The sequence below is a fragment of the Salvelinus fontinalis genome, chromosome 2, assembly GCF_029448725.1.
Source record: "Salvelinus fontinalis isolate EN_2023a chromosome 2, ASM2944872v1, whole genome shotgun sequence".
Taxonomy (NCBI): domain Eukaryota; kingdom Metazoa; phylum Chordata; class Actinopteri; order Salmoniformes; family Salmonidae; genus Salvelinus; species Salvelinus fontinalis.
The window spans coordinates 75044303-75067550 of NC_074666.1; the positions used below are offsets into that span (position 1 = coordinate 75044303).

At 43.3% G+C, this 23248-nt stretch overlaps 1 protein-coding gene and 1 pseudogene across 1 annotated transcript in view; one reads left to right on the top strand and one right to left on the bottom strand.

Moving 5' to 3' along the window:
• Window positions 1-19076, bottom strand: part of LOC129825933 (growth factor receptor-bound protein 2-like) — a 49152-nt gene extending 30076 nt beyond the window's left edge. The window contains exons 1-2 of the mRNA XM_055886067.1: window positions 18861-19076; window positions 17291-17577 (exon numbers count right to left, since the gene is read on the bottom strand). Coding sequence (XP_055742042.1) covers window positions 17291-17368 — 78 coding nt within the window. The 5' untranslated portion in view covers window positions 17369-17577; window positions 18861-19076. The remainder of the gene's footprint in view (window positions 1-17290; window positions 17578-18860) is intronic.
• Window positions 19077-20406: 1330 nt separating this feature from the next.
• Window positions 20407-23015, top strand: LOC129869172 (melanin-concentrating hormone receptor 1-like; annotated as a pseudogene).
• Window positions 23016-23248: the final 233 nt, after the last annotated feature.

A 23248-nucleotide genomic window follows, 5' to 3' on the forward strand; every position in this document is an offset into this window, starting at 1 on the left:
AGTGCAGCATTGTAGGTGTGGCGTGTAGTGATCGACTGTGCTGCGGAGACAGGAAGCTGCTGGGGGTGGAAGAGGCTCCAAACAGGAAGTGAGAGCTAAGCTGTGGTGAGAGCTGCACTGCACACACAAGCATGTGCCAGTGCACAAGCTCAATCTGCATTCCAAGGTTCCCAGCACTCTGAAGTAGGAGGGACTGTCCCACTTTACTGTGGCACATACGCCTAAAACAGCACAGTTCTGATCAGTTTACACGGTGAAAGATTAAAAAGGTGGATATAGACTAGAGCTGGGACGATAAACCTGAAAATTATCGACACCGACCATACCCATCACAGGCATTTTTCTGACATTGTTCATTACGATAAGTAGCCTACACTAGAGAAATGTAGTTTGAAATTAAATGTTTGCTTATATGGGGGGGTTGTTAATGGGACAATTGATAGGTACAACCATGAAACTAGTAGTAGTAGTAGTTGTAGTTTAAACGATAATTTAAAAAAGGTGCACATTAAATGTTATCAACTTCAATTTATCGTTATCACATGAATTCAGGCAATTTATCATGATATAGATTTTTGTCCATATCGCTCAGCTCTAATATAGACCAATTAAGGCCATCCTTTACCATTCACGGTGCCAAATGGGAGAGTGTTATGGAGCGAAAGTGGAGCACCGCCTGACTGGAGCTTATATCAGGACGTCAGGTTGTCTTGATAACCTGAGACGTGATTGGATACAAAGCAATAAGAAAAGGTAACATCCAGCCACTTTCCCAGTGCTTAGGTCTAAAGTTAGGATGCAATATCTCTCAGAAACTGTTGTGTAAAATGGGACTGAGAAATATGTATTTTATAAACCTCTTTTATATACCCCAAAAGCGTGCGTGCCTGACGTGAGAATGTCCTATCCTCCATGCAAACTTTGGACCATGCGTACGCACTTCTTCTATTAGTTCATTTTAGTATACTGTAAACAAACGGTATCCTTTCAGTTGAGCGTACTAGCGCATCGCCTGTCTACCGGAAGTTGATGCTGTTGCTATGCAACCTCTTGCTAGCATAACAAATTACAAACTAAAAATTGTTTTCTCTCAAGTGCCAGAGTGCACTCTGGGCTTTTGTAAATCCAGAGCGTACACTGGACGCTCTGGCTGAGGAGTAAGGTTGATCCGGGCGTTCTGACCTCCCAACGGCAGTCAAGCACCCAAGCTAACTGGCTAACGTTGGCTAGCTTGCTAGCTATTTCCAGACACAAATGAGAGAACACCTCACTCTGACCATTTTACTCGCCCTAGCAGAGCTGGTTAGGCTGTTTTCATGTTATCCAGAGCGTTGGTGACTAACTGTGCCGCTGGCAACAATTTAATTATGCTTTTTTTTTGCCGACGTTTACTGACACCGGCCATATATTCAAGGGGTGTTGAGCGTTCGTAAATTAATCAGTTATTCTGCGCTCTGGAACACTCAGACGAGAGTGCTCTGAAATCGGAGTAGATAGACAAAATTAACAATTTCCATTGAGAAAGCACGACTTTACCACTTACCTAAGAACGACGTGAAGAATCAAGTCAATAAACGTTGGGTAGTTAGTTAAATTATAGTTCGTATACTGCCTGGCAAGTTTGATGTATTAATGATGTGTTAGGTAACTAGCTAACATACCGGTACATACTGCTGTAATGCTATGCGGTTCTTAAGAATAGCTTAGCTAACAAATTGTAAGCTAACATAATTTGAAATCATTACATTGCTCAACATTCTCTTAACATTTGTCATAATTAGTTAAAGTAATGAATTTGTATCTGCTCTCGTCGGACTTCGGCTGCATTTTTTCTGCCATTTTCTTCAAATCTGAAAACGTTGTGAAGCCACGCCTATTTTCTGAAGAATTACATTATGGGCCATAAAAGCACAGACATAGTGTCCACTGCTTGTATACTTCGTATTTGGGTGAATTTAGTACGACATCTGGGAACCTTTGGCATACTAACTATATCCATACTATGACCTATAAGCACTCAATTTAAAGTCACAAATAGTACAGTTAGTATGAGCATTCGAACACAGCTCTAGTGTTTTATTTTTGTAATCTAAAATAATTCGACATAGGACTCATAACAGAATAAATTCCTCACCTTTTCTGCCCGTGATGGGTTCATATTCCTGAATTCAACAAACTACCATGCACATCCCTCATTCAATTGAGCATAAGTGAATAGATAAGCCATGTATTTCAAGTTCTGCTGTACGTGATCCCATAGGCAGCGCAGTTTATAGCCTACAGACAAATTGAACAGGTGAACAACAATTTGCCATTGTATTATTTTTCAGAAACTGTCATCACAGTCCTTTTCTAAATACAGCATACATTAACATTCTGCCAACACAGTAAATAGACCGGTAGCTTATGTAAAATATTTGACAGTATGGGTAGGCTACAGTATTGCTGTACGATAGGAGCACGACATCATAAAACTATTTAATCTCAGAGCCTATACCAAGGTAGGACATGGAAACAATTTATTGATAAACAAAATATTTAACAATTCGTTGTCTGTATAGAAGTTTGCAGACAGGCAGGATGTCGTTTGAAGAAAAAAACCTGCTGCAAAATATCATAACATTCTGCCCACACATCTACAGAAATGTGATCATATATGCAATTGCTGCTTCTTTTACACAACTGCCGTGGCCTAATTTGAAATAGTGCCAAATTGTACAGCAAATAAAGTGCGTTATTGTCACCATTTTTTATTTTATTTTATTTCACCTTTATTTAACCAGGTAGGCTAGTTGAGAACAAGTTCTCATTTGCAACTGCGACCTGGCCAAGATAAAGCATAGCAGTGTGAACAGACAACAACACAGAGTTACACATGGAGTAAACAATAGACAAGTCAATAACATGGTAGAAAAAAAGAGAATCTATATACAATGTGTGCAAAAGGCATGAGGTAGGCAATAAATCGAATAATTACAATTTAGCAGATTAACACTGGAGTGATAAATCATCAGATGATCATGTGCAAGAAGAGATACTGGTGTGCAAAAGTGCAGAAAAGTAAATAAATAAAAGCAGTATGGGGGTGAGGTAGGTAAATTGGGTGGGTAGTTTACAGATGGACTATGTACAGCTGCAGCGATCGGTTAGCTGCTCGGATAGCAGATTTTTAAAGTTATTGAGGGAGATAAAAGTCTCCAACTTCAGAGATTTTTGCAATTCGTTCCAGTCGTAGGCAGCAGAGAACTGGAAGGAAAGGCGTCCAAATGAGGTTTTGGCTTTAGGGATGATCAGTGAGATACACCTGCTGGAGCGCGTGCTACGGGTGGGTGTAGCCATCGTGACCAGTGAACTGAGATAATGCGGCACTTTGCCTAGCATAGCCTTGTAGATGACCTGGAGCCAGTGGGTCTGACGACGAACATGTAGCGAGGGCCAGCCGACTAGGGCATACAGGTCGCAGTGGTGGGTCGTATAAGGTGCTTTAGTAACAAAACGGATGGCACTGTGATAAACTGCATCCAGTTTGCTGAGTAGAGTATTGGAGGCTATTTTGTAGATGACATCGCCGAAGTCGAGGATCGGTAGGATAGTCAGTTTTACTAGGGTAAGTTTGGCGGCGTGAGTGAAGGAGGCTTTGTTCCGGAATAGAAAGCCGACTCTAGATTTGATTTTGGATTGGAGATGTTTGATATGAGTCTGGAAGGAGAGTTTGCAGTCTAGCCAGACACCTAGGTACTTATAGATGTCCACATATTCTAGGTCGGAACCGTCCAGGGTGGTGATGCTAGTCGGGCGTGCGGGTGCAGGCATCGAACAGTTGAAAAGCATGCATTTGGTTTTACTAGCGTTTAAGAGCAGTTGGAGGCCACGGAAGGAGTGTTGTATGGCATTGAAGCTCGTTTGGAGGTTAGATAGCACAGTGTCCAGGGAAGGGCCGGAAGTATACAGAATGGTGTCGTCTGCGTAGAGGTGGATCAGGGAATCGCCCACAGCAAGAGCAACATCATTGATGTATACAGAGAAAAGAGTCGGCCCGAGAATTGAACCCTGTGGTACCCCCATAGAGACTGCCAGAGGACCGGACAACATGCCCTCCGATTTGACACACTGAACTCTGTCTGCAAAGTAGTTGGTGAACCAGGCAAGGCAGTCATTAGAAAAACCGAGGCTATTGAGTCTGCCGATAAGAATATGGTGATTGACAGAGTCGAAAGCCTTGGCCAGGTCGATGAAGACGGCTGCACAGTAATGTCTTTTATCGATGGCGGTTATGATATCGTTTAGTACCTTGAGCGTGGCTGAGGTGCACCCGTGACCGGCTCGGAAACCGGATTGCACAGCGGAGAAGGTACGGTGGGATTCGAGATGGTCAGTGATCTGTTTGTTGACTTGGCTTTCGAAGACCTTAGCTAGGCAGGGCAGGATGGATATAGGTCTGTAACAGTTTGGGTCCAGGGTGTCTCCCCCTTTGAAGAGGGGGATGACAGCGGCAGCTTTCCAATCCTTGGGGATCTCAGATGATACGAAGGAGAGGTTGAACAGGCTGGTAATAGGGGGTGCGACAATGGCAGCGGACAGTTTCAGAAATAGGGGGCCCAGATTGTCAAGCCCAGCTGATTTGTATGGGTCCAGGTTTTCCAGCTCTTTCAGAACATCTGCTATCTGGATATGGGTAAAGGAGAAGCTGGGGAGGCTTGGGCGAGTAGCAGCGGGGGAGACGGGGCTGTTGGCCAAGGTTGGAGTCACCAGGTGGAAGGCATGGCCAGCCATTGAGAAATGTTTGTTGAAGTTTTCGATTATCACGGACTTATCAGTGGTGACCGTGTTATCTAGCCTCAGTGCAGTGGGCAGCTGGGAGGAGGTGCTCTTGTTTTCCATGGACTTTACAGTATCCCAGAACTTTTTTGAGTTAGAGCTACAGGATGCAAATTTCTGCTTGAAAAAGCTGGCCTTTGCTTTCCTGACTGACTGCGTGTATTGGTTCCTGACTTCCCTGAACAGTTGCATATCACGGGGGCTCTTCGATGCGATTGCAGTTCGCCACAGGATGTTTTTGTGCTGGTCGAGGGCAGTCAGGTCTGGAGTGAACCAAGGGCAATATCTGTTCTTGGTTCTGCATTTTTTGAACGGAGCATGCTTGTCTAATATGGTGAGGAAGTAACTTTTAAAGAATGACCAGGCATCCTCAACTGACGGGATGAGGTCAATATCCTTCCAGGGTACCCGGGCCAGGTCGATTAGAAAGGCCTGCTCGCAGAAGTGTTTTAGGGAGCGTTTGACAGTGATGAGGGGTGGTCGTTTGACCGTGGACCCGTGGCGGATACAGGCAATGAGGCAGTGATCGCTGAGATCTTGATTGAAGACAGCAGAGGTGTATTTGGAGGGCAAGTTTGTCAGGATAATGTCTATTAGGGTGCCCATGTTTACGGATTTAGGGTTGTACCTGGTGGGTTCCTTGATGATTTGTGTGAGATTGAGGGCATCAAGCTTAGATTGTAGGACTGCCGGGGTGTTAAGCATATCCCAGTTTAGGTCACCTAACAGAACAAACTCTGAAGCTAGATGGGGAGCGATCAATTCACAGATGGTGTCCAGGGCACAGCTGGGAGCTGAGGGGGGTCGGTAGCAGGCGGCAACAGTGAGAGACTTATTTCTGGAGAGATTAAAATTAGAAGTTCGAACTGTTTGGGCATAGACTTGGAAAGTATGACAGAACTTTGCAGGCTATCTCTGCAGTAGATTGCAACTCCTCCCCCTTTGGCAGTTCTATCTTGACGGAAAGTGTTATAGTTGGGTATGGAAATCTCAGAGTTTTTGGTGGCCTTCCTAAGCCAGGATTCAGACACGGCAAGGACATCAGGGTTGGCAGAGTGTGCTAAAGCGGTGAGTAAGGCAAACTTGGGGAGGAGGCTTCTGATGTTGACATTCATGAGGCCAAGGCTTTTTCGATCACAGAAGTCAACAAATGAGGGTGACTGGGGACATGCAGGGCCTGGGTTTACCTCCACATCACCCGAGGAACAGAGGAGTAGTAGGATGAGGGTGTGGCTAAAGGCTATCAAAACTGGTCGCCTAGAGCGTTGGGGACAAGGAATAAAAGGAGCAGATTTATGTGCGTGGTAGAATAGATTCTGGGCATAATGTGCAGACCAGGGTATGGTGGGGCACGGGTACAGCGTAGGCAAGCCCAGGCACTGGGTGATGATAAGAGAGGTTGTATCTCTGGACATGCTGGTCTCAATGGGTGAGGTCACCGCATGTGTGGGGGGTGGGACAAAGGAGGTATCAGAGGTACGGAGAGTGGAACTACGGGGTCCATTGCAAACCAAAACAATGATAACTAGCCTGAACAACAGTATGTAAGGCATATTGATATTAGAGAGAGACATACAATAAGGCATAAAGTGATTGCAGGTCATGATTGGGAGAGCTAGCTAAAACAGCAGGTGAAATAACAGCAGCTATTCAGCTAACACAGCAACAGAAGGTAAAAATGGCGACGACTGGGCAGAGAGGGTCGGATTAACTACACACAGATCCTGAGTTAAGGCACAGAGCCGACAGATAAAACACAAATAAACAGAATGGAGTACCGTGAATTAATGGACAGTCAAGCAGGCATCAGCTATGTAGCCAAGTGATCATAGTGTCCAGGGGGCAGCCGTAGATGGAGTAGTGAGGCCTCCACTGAGCTAGCACGCGTTTAAAGTTAGTAGCCCGGGGGGGTGGTCTGCTCAGACGGAGGGGGTCTGCTCAGACGGAGGCCGGTTGAGGGCACCGGTTGAGGGCACGTCTGCAAACCAGACGTGGTCGTGTCGACAGAGAATCCAAGCCGGATAGCGATGGCGAAAGAGAGGTTGTGAATTGTAGAATTGTGTTTGCTAACTGGTGCTAGCTTCCTGGCTGAGCTAGCTGCAAGATAAGCTAGCAGTTAGCAGACCGGGGCAGGCAAGTTAGCCTTTGGGGGACGTCGCGATGGGGGGGGGGGGAAGTCTGTTTTTGCCTCTTCGTGCGGTGACGTCGATAGACCAGTCGTGGAATTAGTAGGGTTCCAGGTAGCTCTAGGTAGCTAACAGGCCTAGTAGGTTAGCAGAATGGGCCTTCAGCGGGCGTCACGCCTGAGGGGCCTGTTGGAGTCCCCGGGCAGATTATGTCGGTATTCCAGTCGTAGAGGATAGGCGGGGTTCCGTGCTCCGTACCGGCAGTAAATGGGTCCGGGTCTTGTAGCCCAGGAGTGGGCTTCAGTGGTAGCACAGGAGCCCTAGCCAATTAGCTTCAGGCTAATTGGTGCCTGCTCCGGTGCCTGCTCCGGGATGGAAACGCTAGCCAGGAGTGGTCACCCGGGATTGTGGTTAGCTAGTTGCGAAGATCCAGATGAAAATGTTCAGAGTTTGCGGTAGGAATCCGGGGATATGGAGAGAAATAGGTCCGTTATGCTCTGGTTTTAGTCACGTTGTTCGAACTAGCGAGAGCTTTCCGAGCTAAAGGTTAGCTGATGACCGCTAGCAATGGTTTGCTAACTGATAGCTGGTAGGCAGTTAGCTGGCTATCTTCAATAGATGGATTCCAGATCAGAAGTAAATAGAAATACTTTAGAAAAAAGCAGATCCACGCCACATTGGGTGAGGCGGGTTGCAGGAGAGTATTTAGAAGTTGAGGTTTAAGAAAGTATTTTTAAAAGATATGCGAAGAAAAATATGTAAAAAGATATATACAAGGGACACGGGACACGACAGGACAAAGACGTCTACACTGCTACGCCGTCTTGGAAGAACCATTATTCACCATAAAAGGTGAATGGAGGGCCTTTTCCAGGCGGAGTTTTATTGCTCGTTCACGGTGCAGGTTTATGACAGGTCTGATTTATAACTGAAACATGAGTATGTATGGCATGCGTGGGGCCTCCCGAGTGGCTCAGTGGTCTAAAGGAGTCCTTGTCCCATTGCGCATTAGCGACTCCTGTGGCGGGCCGGGCGCAGTGCACGCTGACACGGTTGCCAGGTGTACTGTGTTTCCTCCGACACAATGGTGCGGCTGGCTTCCAGGTTAAGTGGGCATTGTGTCAAGAAGCAGTGCGGCTTGGCTGGGTCGTGTTTTGGAGGACGTACGGCTCTCAACCTTCGCCTCTACCGAGTTAGTACGGAAGTTGCAGAGATGAGAAAATGTAATACCACAAAATTGGGGAGAAAAAGGGGTAAAAAAAGTTTAAAACAAATGTATAGTATGCGGAAACTTTATCCATCTCAATATTTTTGTACATGCGCAGACTTGTCAGAAATGGGGCACGCAGAAATGTATGCAATGTTTATAAATGAGGCTCCTATGTAATACACGATACAAGAAGTTACTCAAGTCACAAACCTAAACACTACTAGGCTATTCCCCTCAGGGTTTTTTTGTAACGGTGAATTAATTGAGATGGGTGAGTAAAAGTACAGTAAGCATAGCATTAAAACAATAAAATTACTTTAAAATCAGTAACATTTTTAATTCAAATGACATACACTGACTGGACGCATCTGGCATCATGGATCATGTAGCCTTAGCTTCCATTGTGCTAGAAGAGCACAGTGATGAGGTATTGGCTGCCCTGCCATATGGCATGACTGACTTGAGGTGCCCATAGGAAAAACATCTAGGGCAGATAAAAAGGAGATTTACAGCTCACTGCTTCTACAATATGGCATTGGCCACATTATAATGGCACTCTGGTTCTCAAATAGAGGGCTGTCTTTTGCTGTACAAATAGATCTGAAAAAGCACTGGCCGCATTCATGCTTCTCAAAGGAGAACTAGCCAAGAGCATAAAGAATAGGGCGCTTCAAGTTCCATTGTCAGAGGCAGAGGCCCCATCTTTTGATTCCAACCCCATAATGGCATGAGATATAATACGCCTCCTTTCCAACTGAGATGTGAAATGACAACTGTCAAGCAGATCTCGTCATAGTGAGACTAGTGTATCATTTTAAACCCTAACCAAAAAGGAGAATTTTTAGAAACCCCCCAAAAGCAAAATGAGTTCCTTCCCCTTTTCAACACTGATGCAAAATCACATGACACACTGTGAAACTAAGCCAAACCGCACAATGTGAGGAAAAAATGAACCAGATATTTTTCATATTAGCTACGTACATTTTAGTGTGTGCTAAGAATATTCTATTAACACTTCTCTATTTAGGTTGTTTATTTAGGTTGTAAAGAAACGCTACACATTAGCATTGAGCAGAAATATCTAACAGCTTTAAAATGTATGTTTAATAAAAACAGGAAGGTAGGAGTTACAGCTCGTGTACACCATTAACCAATAAGCAGAAAAAAAACATTGTGCACCACCACACACAAAGATGTCTATATGAGGTAAATGTTCTTCAATTACAGTTAGCCTAATATGGACAGTATAATTCAGGCCCAGACTACCATCAAGCGCCTGAGAAAACTCTTGGTAAGCTAAACAAAGCGTGAAAAAAGGGGTAGAAAAAAGCCATTATTGTAGGAACATTTCAGCCGTTGTTGCTGTCAGAATGTGATTGTCCGCTTAGTCTGTGTGTGTAGCAAATAAGAGGGATACATTTTGGTGTATAACTCAGTGTTGCAAATTAGAGAGGAGCCCTGGCTGGTCAATCAGCTGTGTGAGTCAGAGGTAGAGGCCGAGGAACAACGCAACCTGAATGCTCAACACAATGTGAACCAACAGGACCATACACGTCCCCACTGTGGTCAGAATCAAAGGCAGGTCACATGAGTGGCTATGACCACTCACTCACACAGAAAACCCTGAAAAAGCTATGGGACACTCCTGATCTGCAAACTGATATTTAATTTCAGAATTTGTTAAAATTAGGTTATAGGTTAGGGTCAGGGTTTGGTTAATTAAGGAAAGGTTCAGTAAAAATACGAATAAATACGAAGTTATTTTGCAGGTCATCAGTGTTCTCAGAGTCTCAGAAAACACATGAAGGTCAACACATTGAAAGGGTAACATCAAAGAGAACACAAATACGCTACATATACATTCACACACAAAATGCATGCGCAGACTAATTTCCACCAAACTTTCCCACAGCTCAATCATGGTAAAACACAGACTTTTTGTCAGCTCTCGTGGAAATAGAACCAGTTTAAAGTCTTACTTCCCTCTTTTCGGGCAATGGAAAGAACCCCCAAGAGCACTACGTAATTAGATAATAATGGCCTTCAGAAACCATGTAAAATCATGACCAGCTTTACTCCAAGAAATACAAATAGCATGGGCTTTAGTGAACCTTAATTATTCAACAAGACATTGCATTCTAGCGAGAGAAATCAGTAACGCAAACTAATAATCCAAAATGACTGCTGTCGTATTCACACACAGAACCTACTGACTGAATACTGAGGGAAAGAGGTTTAAAGATATCTTGACTTCACAGAGTCAATCTTTTGAATCTGGATTATAGAATGATTTATATTTCTGAAAAAAAGACATTGTCATGTTTATGAAACACAACAAAAGGCTTACACAGCAGCAGCAGCATGAGGCGATTAACGCATGTTACGTTCCAATCCCACCCCTTTCATCCCATCAATGATGGAGCTTTAGATAACTAGTTATGTAAAGGGTCTTTTCTAAAAGCAGGTGGAAATTAGGGTGAAATAAATTGTTGTGTGGCACCAGCTAGTCGCTAAACATCTTCGCCACTGTTTGGATTAAGAATCCTATTTCAACTTTAAGAGGCCATCAGCTGATATCCCGTGATTGACATACAGTTTATCAATCACTGACATATACAAACCTTTCTTTCATCAGCTACACCACCAGACTGTAGGCACTGACATCACAGCACAGCTTCTGGTTTGAGAGGGCCAACTCACAATCTTGTTCAGAGGACAGAGACTCTTACAGTCTAGGCTTCAGCCACCCAGAGAATAACAGTGACACACCGAGAGAGAGGTGACACAGAGACAACACATTGTGTGAAACACAAGGGCTCAACAGATGCTCATGTGTGATGGAGGGGGGATAGAAAATAGAATACTAACACCACATCTCTCCATACTGGTGCACTTAAGGCGACTTTGAATAAACAAAGCCTCAACACAGGCCATCCTCTCGTGAGAGAGACCCCTTGTCTCGAAAGCAGAGATGCTTAGGCTTAGCACTAGCAGGCAGTACTGGACATAGATGTTGAGAGAAGCGTGCCTCAGACACTGATACTCAATCTTGGATGGCTTTTTGAATGCAATACCCTGCATGCAAACTAAACTGGGTTTAAAAATTCAGTAGACAGAAGAACCAGATACTAAGCTTTAAAGAGGTGAAAGTTACACATTATCATGATAACTACCTTGGAATAGATTAATGTAGGTATGTAGGCGTAGAATAGACCTTTGTCATCAATCACAAGACATTGAAGCAGTCTACTCTACAGTATGTGAACCTGACAATTTGCATAAAACTGCACAGACTTGGAAACAGAATGGCTGAGCTACCTAGTTTCCTTTCCCATTTTTTAAATATCACACTGACAGCTTTTTCTGATATGATACCCTAAAATTAAACTGACTGATGCTCTATCACATATCAAAATGTCCAGACTGAATGGAAGCAGCAGTGTCTTGGCCAGCAACTGCCAACTATGACAGACAAAACCAACCAACGACATCATAAAGCACCCACCAAATTACTATAATTATTATCCATTAAAACAGGCTATTTGGAGGAGTTGAGGTTAATATTCACACAAGGCCTAGTTAATGTGTTCATTTCCTTTCGGTGCCATTGAACCATTCAGATAGTCTACTTATTGTTTATCTGAAGTGATTGTTCTGTACACAGAAATGATCACACTGCTGTTTGAGACATTAGGCAGACGGAAAAGGCCCATCTTGAGCACTAGCCATGTAGCAGGCCATTTAAAATGTGACCAATTCTACCTTGCAACTAGTGACTCTCAGACCTGCTAGTTTGGGAGCAAGCCAAACCTAAAAAGGAAAAATCCCACTCTCCTCAAATAGAAAGCGGCCAACCTCAAACGGTCACAATCATATGGAACGGAAGCTTGCCAAAAGTCAGAACACAACCCCTGGATTTCAAATTGTTGGTTTATAATCTAGGATTCATCTTTTTAAGTGTAATAATCCAGTTATGCTCGGTACTCTGATGATTACCTTACCTCAGGGGAACAATTGGTCTGAAGAAAAACCCATCTTAGCAAATAATGGTTGCTCCAAGCTTCCTTCAAGGTTTAGGTGGATGGCAAAGACTGAAAACACAATCCTAGGCATTATTGTATGTGCATTTGCACATGCAGTCAATGAAAGTTATTCCTCACCAATACATGCCCCCCCGAAAGCAGCCGAGAATAGTCCATCACATGGAAGCTGGTGCACTCAGCTTGATTTCGTGGTTTAGCCTACGTGCTAAACATGCCACGATGTGAGGTGCCTATGGGCATTACGGGGGATGGAGAGAGAATATGGACATGTTCTGTCCTGTCCCACAGAAGAGCAATCTGGAGGGGAGAACATTCAGACATACGTCCTGCTATCAGTAGAGTGAGGAAAGGAGGGGGGGGGGGGGGGGGGGGGGGGGGGTTAGGAGTGATAGTTGGAGAAAGGGAGACTTGCCAGATGAGGTAGCCATCAACCAAGCACCGCCCCACCATTTCAGATTCTGTCTCCCCTCTATTGCTGTGAACGACTCTGAAGGGAAAACCTCAGTGAGTGACATTGGCAAGTCACTGCTAGTGCAGAAAAACTGCTGTTCTGGGGGGTGTTGCTCTAAATAGGCCGACCATCCCGTCTCCGATTGTGGAGCTTGCTCGGCACTGTTCTGTTAATGACCCCTCTTTCCCAGTCAGCTCACCCCCTGCACTCATTCACGTCAGCGAAAGCAATTATGATTAAAGGGTAAAAAATCTATTTGAATTCAATCACTTCTTGACAGCCACCTTTTGATTTAAACAAAACCTTCCATACATATTTGCCCGTTGTAGAAGTGCACAGAAAGTTACTTTTTGGACCTGAATGCAAAAACATTCAACAGATAAACGTGCTCAAAGTTCATCTATTTTGTTTACCTGGCCAAACTATGGAGACATCCATGTCTTCATCACTGGAAAAGATAAACAGTTGAGATTGATATCACTTAAAAAGTTGACAAACAGGGTTATATACCTATTTTATAATTGTTATTTATTTTGTACATTGTCCTTTAACCTTAAAAAGTCAATGATCTAAAAACACACCAATTGTTTTCATATTGCATATGTTCTAGCTTAGATCCTATTTTACATCTGAGGTTTTTGTGTTGTGCCGCCATCGATTAAGACAACATGCTCTTGAATACAGGGTGAGTGTAATGTATTGGCTGATAAATGTACTAAAATGCAAATAACATTTAAACTTTCAAAATGGTACCACAAAGAAGGTTGAGGTCCACACAGAGAATGTTGACTTGAATGGGAATATCAGTTGATGTAAATTATACCGTCAATCTTCCATAGCAAGCGTATTGAACACATAGAAATATAGATAATAGAATATACATGATCAATTAAGTTGACATTCAACAGCGGGTAGACCGGTGGCCATCTTTTTGGTATAAGTTAAAATATCAATTGCAATGGTGTGCCAGCTAAATTGTAGTGGTCTGAAGGGATAGGTCCATTCTATTAATTATATTTCTATAATTGAAATGAAACCCACCCTGTATCCAAGAGCATGTTGTGTCTCAACCGATGGCAGACAACACAAAATCCTCAGATATAAAATAGGGTCTAAGCCAGGGCTGCCCAACCCTCTTCCTGGAGATCTACTGTCCTGTAGGTTCAGTCCAACCCTAATTTAGCATATCTGATTCAGCTAGTTAAAGTCTTGTTGAGCAGCTAATAAGTAGAACCAGGTGTGTTAAATTAGGGTTGGACTGAAAACCCACAGGACTGTAGATCTCTAGGAAGAGTGTTGGGCAGCTGGGATGTCTCATGGTACAGTGGGGTATGCAAAATCGGCAAACGTGTATAGAAAATGTTGTTTAAATCAAAAGGGATGCTGTCTAAGTGATTGAATTCAAATGGGATTCACCCGTAAGTGAGACGCACCAATCATTCTACTGAGGACCCCCTGATGATTCCTAGGAATTGAATCCAAATCATGTCAGCCAAAGAACAAAGGCAGCACACAGAGAAAGGATTATGAGATGCAAGGTTCCAGGGACAGAGCAAGAGGGGCTAGCCAAAAGCACTTACTTAAAGAGATTCTCTAGGACAATGAACCCTAGACCTCCCCATGCTCTGGTAGTGCATACTCCTTTCACATTCAAACTCATGCCTCTGCAAGGTAGACAGGCCGACAATGTCCTTCTCTGTGTTGAGGATCTGATGTGATCAAGTATTAAAAATGGATTTGGAACAGACTGTCTGAATCTCCTAATCAACAAACATTTCACGCTGGGTAGCGTGCTGTCTACTTCTAGAAGTTAACTTCTTTCAGTGTAACACTAACGATTCTGGCTGTGAAAATTGAGATCACTTTTTCTTCTTCTGATATGCAAATTTAATAAGAACCCTTATATGTAGCTCTACTTTCTGAGCCCTCTCTCCCCCAGAGTCCCCTGGTGAGATAAGTCCTCTTCAAAACCCCATAGCAAATCACATACGAAGACAAAAAAACAGGCCAAAATTAATTCATACATTGCCAGAGACTAAATAGCAAAGTTGACTGCACCTAGTCTGCATACAATCCTTTTCCTATTTATAAGTAACGATATTCAAGAGACATGAGAGAACTCAAGATCTTACTGACACATACGAAGGGCTGGATGAAGGGAAGCAGAATGGAATGGCCTCTCCCAAACAGGGCCATTTTAAAATTTCTACCACAGATATGAGACGTGTTCTCATATGGCAGGACCTACTTACAAAGTTACACTTAGCACTTAGATGAGGGCTGAAATTAAACTGTTGGGGGGGGAGAACCTTTCATGTACATGGTTTTTAGATGCCCATGCAATCAAAATTAATTCTGTATCTTTGCTCACACCAGTATTCCACGGGTCTTTCTCTGATCTCTGTCGATGATGGTGCCGAGGCAATGTGGCGGTCTAGCCTGCGGCTTACGCAACTCCTGCAGGAATTTTAGAGTATCGCTATGCTGCCGGCTTTGCGTTCTGCCATCAAGCTGCTCGCCGCCTCACACTCTGATTAATATTTATGCAGAACTCGGTGCTGCAGGGGGCTTGGGCGAGGGGTTGTCGGAACACAGGGGCCCAGCACCACACTGGCATCTGAGGCTAGGAGGGACGGGAGTCTCTCTCTGGCTAGCCTACTCCTTGTCACCCCAGAGTCGGACCTGTCCTAAAGCTACAGAGGGTAGTGCGTACAGCTCAGTACATCACTGGGGCCAAGCTTCCTGCCATTCAGGACCTAAATACTAGGCGTGTCAGAGGAAGGCCTAAAAGACCCCAGTCACCCAAGTCATAGAATGTTCTCTCTGCTACCGCAAGGCAAGCAGTAGCGGAGCGCCAAGTTTAGGTCCAAAAGGCTCCTTAACAGCTTCTACACTCAAGCCATAAGACGGCTGAACAATTGATCAAATGGCCACCCAGACAATTTACATTGACACCCCCACCCCTTTGCTTTTACACTGCTGCTACTTACTGTTTATTATCTATGTATAGTCACTTTACCCATACCTACATGTACAAATTACCTCGACTAACCTGTACCCCTGCACATTGACCCGGTACCAGCACCCGTTGTATATAGCCTCATAGTTATTTTATTGTGTTACTTTTCATTTTATTTTTTCCCGTTAGTTAATTTAGTAAATATTTGAGTAACTCTATTTACTAAACTGCATTGTTGGTCAAGGGCTTGTAAGTAAGCTTTCACGGTAAGCTCTACACTTGTTGTATTCGGCACATGACAAATAACATTAGATTTGAAAAGAAGAGTATTGTGTTTCTGTGGTTATAGGGAGGGGGTCTTGTGTAAGCGACCACTGTGCTTAACTAGCTTTAAGCATTACTTAACTATGCTTTAAAACCCATAAATTAGCTAGTCAAGAACATATGTTCTGAGTGTGACTCATGTTGAAGAGACTGGGTGGGTTTTAAAAATAAGTGGGAGATGCCTACTGATACTGTTTCAACAGCAGTGTCCTCTCCAACTGCATGAGAGGCGGGTGGGTACCTGTTGCCTGTCAACACACACTGCTATTATGGTGTAAGAACAGGGACGGTTTGCACTGGTGTGTTATGTTCATTAAGTGTCCCAGAGGGGAATATATCTCTGTTGACATTTATATATAGTGCATGAGGCATTCTGATGGGGTGTATGGACTGCTAATAGCCACACGAAACACCACAAAATGCCATAAATAGTTCAAAGGATTTAAAGTGTACAGAATCTTACAAACATGTAGTTGCTAGCAAGACAGAGGTTTAGCTCCACTTGCTACACACACACAATCGTTTGAAACGGAAATCAGATAAAACATACGATAGCTGGTGTGCTTAGGCGGTAAATTTACCCCCTCTTTACCTAAAACCCATTGACATTCAGAGGGATTATGATGATTACATTTAAATCCCAGAGCACTTGCATAGACATTTTTTTTCTAACATCTTGCAGTCCCATGATGATCAAGCTCTGAAAATGGACTGAGCTCTTTTACAGTGAGCCTGAGAGTGAGGCTTTGAGTAAGATGGCTGTCTGAAGTGATCCATTGGCCACAGGTTGTGTCAGATTAGAGAAGTTGCAGGATTGGCATTTCAACACAGTGAAATAAACCCATCCGCAAAGTCCTTGTGTTCCATGTGTTGAGCCCCATCACTCTACTAAGCCTAAACCTTGTATTGAACGTACTATGATGTTGGCTTATTCATTGAATAAGGTGTAGCTTTAGATACCGATACTATACTGTGTGTGAAGAAAGGGCTGAGGAAAGAAAGTACAAAGAGGAACATTGCAGAAGGCAACAGCTCTGACAAATAAGCTGTTGTGTTGCTGTTATTTACTAGACGTGGGACGATATGGTCTTTGATATTTTCCATGACAAACATTTTATTGTAGCTGGTTTGCAATAGAAAAACAAGTTTGTGCAATTCAAATGTAATTTTTCTTGACAATTGAGGGGCATATGCTCCCAGAAGAGCAATTTGATGTGCCAGTAAAACATATATTTGTCCATTAATTGTAGATTAACAACCTTTGATCAGGTGAATTATACAATCATTTAAAGCAGATAACTAGCAGCTACCAAGCCTTGCAATTAAGTCATCTGAAGACAAAAAATGCACTAATCCTACCTTTAGAACTTCCCCACGTTTAAAACTTAACTCGTCGTCAGCAGTGGCTTTGAAATCGTATTTGGCAATGGCCTCCATGGTACTGGTTATTGGATAACCGTGGGTTTAGGGTACTTGATAGGGTGAATGCTGTTTTATTCCCTGTCGTTGATGTGTGGAGACCAGCAGTGTCAAAATAAAAACACAGTTCAAGAATTCCGTGATCGGTTGCTTGCTCCGAGTCGCTCCTCCCGTCTATGACCCGTTCCTTTAGGGCTGGATCCTCACATAAAGCTCACAGAAGGTATCTGCAAAAAAGGAGAAACATGCCACAAAATAATATCTAGCTTCTCTGTTTATGCCTGTCGGTCAACCACTGTATGATGATGGGACTGAAATTGACAGATGTTCTTCTAAAAAGAGGTGAAGGCAGACAGTTGACATCTTTCGGATGTGCGCTTGATACATTTGATGCTGATAAAAAAAAAAAACCAAACGGCAATGAGATGGGTGGAGTTCGTTTTGCATGGCTGGTGCCCCGGGTGGACGGAGTATATTCATGTTAGACCATTCCATTGGTCCTTAAGTGAAATTTCAACCCACCTGGGGCACCTGGCAACCCAAAACCAACTGTACCAATGTCAGAATTAAATCCACACTAGTGGTTGGCCAAGATTTGACAATTGACAGGCCATTGTTGGGTTAAGGAATGGGGGAGCGCTAAAGTCTGTAGCTACTTGTTGTAGTGTAGCATGCCTCATACGAAGTTTACTAGCTCTCCAATCAGATTCGCTGTTTACTAAACATTTCTTATCCTGCTTGATACACACACAACAATCAAAACCAGCACTGGAATATACAATTTCTGCATCAATTCGATACTTTCTGCTACGTAGGTCACTACCGGTTACCCAGGCTTACTTACCAATCATGCGAAGTGCGTTATATTAAGTGACTAGTTAGCTAGTTGGTGAACAACATCTTTCTAGGTTATTATTTGACAATTCACGTTTATGGGAGGCTTTCTGGCAACTCTCGTTATCAGTTTGTTTCTATCTGTGACAGAGCTTCCACTTGTAGGAAAGTCAGTTAACTAACGTTAGGTACCCACATTAGGGCCAGTGAAATAGCCAATTCTACTACATTTGCGCTAAAGTGTTACAGTAGCTAAATTCACTTATGTTGGTTGTACTGTGAAACACCGTTTCCAGCTGTTTTGAATTAGAGCTAGGAGCCAGTTCAAACGCTAGACATCTGAAAGAGGAAGCTAACGTTAGCTAGCAACTAGCCAAAACGAAAAATCTAGCCGGCTATTTAGCTAGCTACTAGTAACAACAAACACAAATAAAAAAAACACCAACCTATTTAGCCAACAGTTATTTGTTTAATATCTAGGTTAAATGTCTGTGTACAGTTATGTCAATTCGTAGTTTTCTGCATGGCAAGCATATAGGCCTATTAGCTAGCTACAGTACTACAGCTATATAAAAAAAAAAAGTAAAACCAAGAAAATACTTTCGTATGCTAGCGGGTACTGTAGCTGGCTGAGTAGCCTTTGCTTTGTATTCAGTAGAACGAGACAAAAACTCACCCGCCAGTTTAGCTGTGAAATGTAACCTTCTTGCTTGATCAAATGTCCTTATTGTTTATGATCCACCCTTTACAGTTTTGTTAGTGGAGGTAAATGTACAAAATACGTCTGTTTTTGCTTAAACCCGAACTAGCCAGCGACGTTTATTTCCGCTTCCTTCCAGATGCTTCGGGTGCTGCTGCTGCTGCTGCTTCGGCTCCTGCCTCGCGCTGTGAGCAGGGTGTCTGACCGGCCCATAGGTTTCGCCTGCGAGCCACTAGACCGTCTATCGCGATACTTTCACCTGATAGCTAGCTGCATACAGCTCTGTGGTTGATTTGCTCTTCTTTTTTTTTTATTCAAGTACAGCGCAAATATATGCATCTCTGTCTGTCACATAACTTTGGTGTGCCTGGTGGAGCAATAGGCAACATAGATTAAAGTGTTGTTGTACTATTTAAAACACATTTCTGTTACATAGCTAGTTAGATGGTGAAAAACATGGGAAAGTGCGTCACCTAGTGGCAAAGGGTGTCCACTACGGTCTACACACACAAAAAGAACGCTTACACCCTGGTGTCATGGGAAGAAAGGCAAGGAAATGAATGAGTGGAATACAAATAGCTACATTTAGAAGTATTGTCAATGTCCCCCTAGCCTGGAAATTGTGGCACGTTTATTTCTTAGTTGTTGTCAATCTAACAAACAGTGCCATCACAAACGGGCATCAATCTTGACAGTGGCACTGTTTTACTTGTGCACTCAGGCACTTACATACTGGTATCACACATAGCCTATTATTTCTACGAAGTCAAATCAGTTGTCACTACGTGTCTCTATGTACCCCTCCTCTTTTTCTCTATCATATAGGGCAGGATGCGAAGCCACCATTTGAAATGTTGGCAAGGCACATCACTGTAAACCTCACAGGCTCTCTTTCAAGAAGTATTCTTGTGTGAGGGAGTGCTTTGATTAGCAACACTACTGGTGTAAAGATAGAATACCAATTGGATTTTGACGAAAGGCTACAGAAATAGGAACAGGAAAAGGTCAGTTTGTACAAATTCACCCCGTCTCCACTGAATTACTTTGATTGATTGATTGATTAATTGATGTACTAGAATAATTGGAGCCTGGTTCATCAACAATAATTACAGTGCACAGCATAGACAAGGGCGCCCGTGCCTTTCTTTGGGTCTAAGATGTTTACAATTGTTTACAAATAGTTTACAAAAGAATGTTGAGTAGTTGCAAATGTTTCACCTGAGAAGTATTATTATCATTATTTTTCATTGTGTTGTCTTTTTGAGACTGTGATGAGGACAAGGATTTTCCCGAATATATATTTGATGTCATTACAACAATTCTTGCCACTATGAAATAATACATTTCACTATTTGACTGCATCTATTTGAGCATGAAGTGGGTTTTATTGACAGTAGCCAAGCAGTACAATAATAGTATAGCCTACTGATGATATAATATTCACTTCTATAGTCTACTCTGATGGTAATTAGGCCTACGTTATTTGCCTGTTTTCACATCATTTTTCATTCAGAGCCCATCCTTTTGTTGAGCTTAGTCTAACTTCGAAATGGACTTCGAAAATGTATCGAATGACAACTGGTCTCAGACGTCTCTCCCATCATACAACTCATCCGAAAGTCCAGCAGGTAGCCTGTTATTTTCCTGATTTCATGCATGAATGTTATAATGTAAAATCAATGTTAATGAATTCAATGTTATCCTGGGAATTTAGTCCTATGACTTTTACTTTACATTTGAGTGAAATTATTAAATGTGAGTGCGTGGTTTAATTAAACAACAAGGCCCGAGGTGTGGTATGTGGCCAAATACTACAAACCCCCAAGGTGCCTTATTGCTATTATAAACTGGTTACCAACGTAATTAGAACAATAAAAATAACTGTTCTGTCATTCATTCACCTGGGATACCATCTGATATACAACTGCATTCAGGGCTTGAACCACCCAGTTTATAATTAGCAATGAATATCAGCACCACATGAGTTGACAGCTCCCATCTCTGAGGATTAGTTTGGAGTCTTTGATATTTGTGATGTAGCAGCCAGGAGTGACATTATACTGTTAGTAAAAATCAAGACTTACTGTATGCAAGCGAACACCTGTCTGAATGACACTGCAACATGAGACTGAATGTACTTTTCCTGTCAAACTTACAGAAAATGATGTGCCCTACCACAACGTCCTAATGCCCAGCATTTTTGGTGTCATCTGCTTCTTTGGGATTATTGGCAACTGCATTGTCATCTACACCATTGTGAAGAAGACCAAGTTCCGAGCCCAGCAGACAGTGCCGGACATCTTCATCTTCAGCTTGTCTTTAGTGGACCTCCTCTTCCTTCTGGGCATGCCCTTCCTCATCCACCAGCTCCTGGGCAACGGTTCCTGGTGCTTTGGTGACATCATGTGCACGGTCATAACCGCCCTGGACTCCAACAGCCAGATAGTGAGCACCTACATCCTCACCGTCATGACTCTGGACCGCTACCTGGCCACGGTCCATCCCATCCGCTTCAACCATGTGTGCACACCCTGCGTGGCGGGGGCTGCGGTGGGGATGGTGTGGGTGCTCTCCCTGGTCTCCATCACTCCCGTGTGGATGTATGCTGGCCTTATGCCCCGAGGTGACGGCTCAGTGGGCTGTGCCCTCCTGCTGCCCAATCCAGCCACTGACACCTACTGGTTTACCCTCTACCAGTTTGTGCTGGCCTTCACCCTGCCTCTTGTCATCATCTGCGTGGTGTTCTTCAAGATCCTCCAGAACATGTCTGCCACGGTGGCCCCCCTGCCCCAGAGCAGCTGGAGAGTACGTGCACGTAAGGTGACCTGTATGGCTTTGGCTACATGCCTGGCCTTCTTCATCTGCTGGGCTCCGTACTACATCCTGCAGCTGGCCCACCTGGGGGTCCAGAGACCCAGCTTTGCCTTCCTCTATCTCTACAACACTGCTATCAGCATGGGTTACGCTAACAGCTGTGTCAACCCATACCTCTACATCGTGCTGAGCGAGACCTTTAAGAGGCAGTTCATTGTGGCCATCCGGCCAAACAATCTGGTCTTCAGGTTGAACTCTGGCATGGCTGACGGCAGTGTGAGTGAGACTGGCCCCAGAGGGTAATCATCAGTCTCAGTCCTCCAGAGACCTACTAGTACACAACATGCTGCCTGTCACTGTGGCTGTGCACTGAGTCAGGAGCCGTAGCCTAGCCCCATCCCTCAGCCCTAGTTCCATGAATCTGGGCTCTCTCTCAGCTCAGCGGGAAGTGGTGCCCCCATCAGACAGTCATGCTCCCAATGTGTATGACAGGGTTAACGTGCAATGTATGTAGTATGTTGAGTGTGTACAGTATCTATTTTGTACACAGCAGTACTGTGTTTATAAGACACTTTTCCCGACAGGGACATTCAACTTCATCCTATTAATCCTATCCTATCATGCTCCCATGAAGGAACTGTGAATACAGGGACTTTGTACTACTATTCAGTTGGCAATTGAACTGTAGGCTATTAGTAACAATGTCAACGTTTATAAAAGGATGCAAGCCCACAGTTATCAATAACACTATTTTGCAGTTCTGTTTCAAGTGGTAACAATTTGTATTTCGTTTTCTTTGATAATAATCACATTTGACAGATTTCCACTGCAGTTCAATGTGTTAAAACAGGTTTCTGTGTAGATATGTGATATCCTGTGATTCTGTCATTGGTCCGTCCAGTCAGTGATCTGAAATGCAGGGAAATCATACCTTGTCGTAATGTAATCTATGTCTATACTGGAACCTGTGTGATGACTGTGATCATTGAGAAAGTTGTGACATATTGATGTATTATTGTGTGCTATCTTTGAATGGGATTTTGACGTCAACTAATATGTTGTCCTTAGTCGTTTTGTAATATTGAATATGTGCAGCCTGTCTATTACCATGTAATGTCTGTGATCACCAAGGAAACCTCTATGTTATTATCTTTGGGGAAATAATAATGTTCTGATGCACCATACAGTGTTGAATGACTGCAATTGATCCAAAGGGATTTCTAGATGTCACAATAAAGAATTAAAGCATGAGACATAAGAAAAACCAATGCAATACAGTAGCAGCAGAACTGTCTGTGCTAGAGTGCATTTTGTGTATTTGTGAAGAGCTCTTATTCTCAGAGAAGGGGAAGCACACATAAAGGAGGAAAAAGCATTCTGTCCAAACAAAGCAATATTTTACCTGATGGCTGCTGTAGAAGAGAGGCAGGTTATCTGCTGGTAATCTTGGAAAAGGGCAAAGTTATCACTGGACTGGAAATGAACCATTTGTAGGGTAGTAATGGCTTGCTTTAGAAGGAGAAAAATGCTATATTGAACTCTGCTGCTCT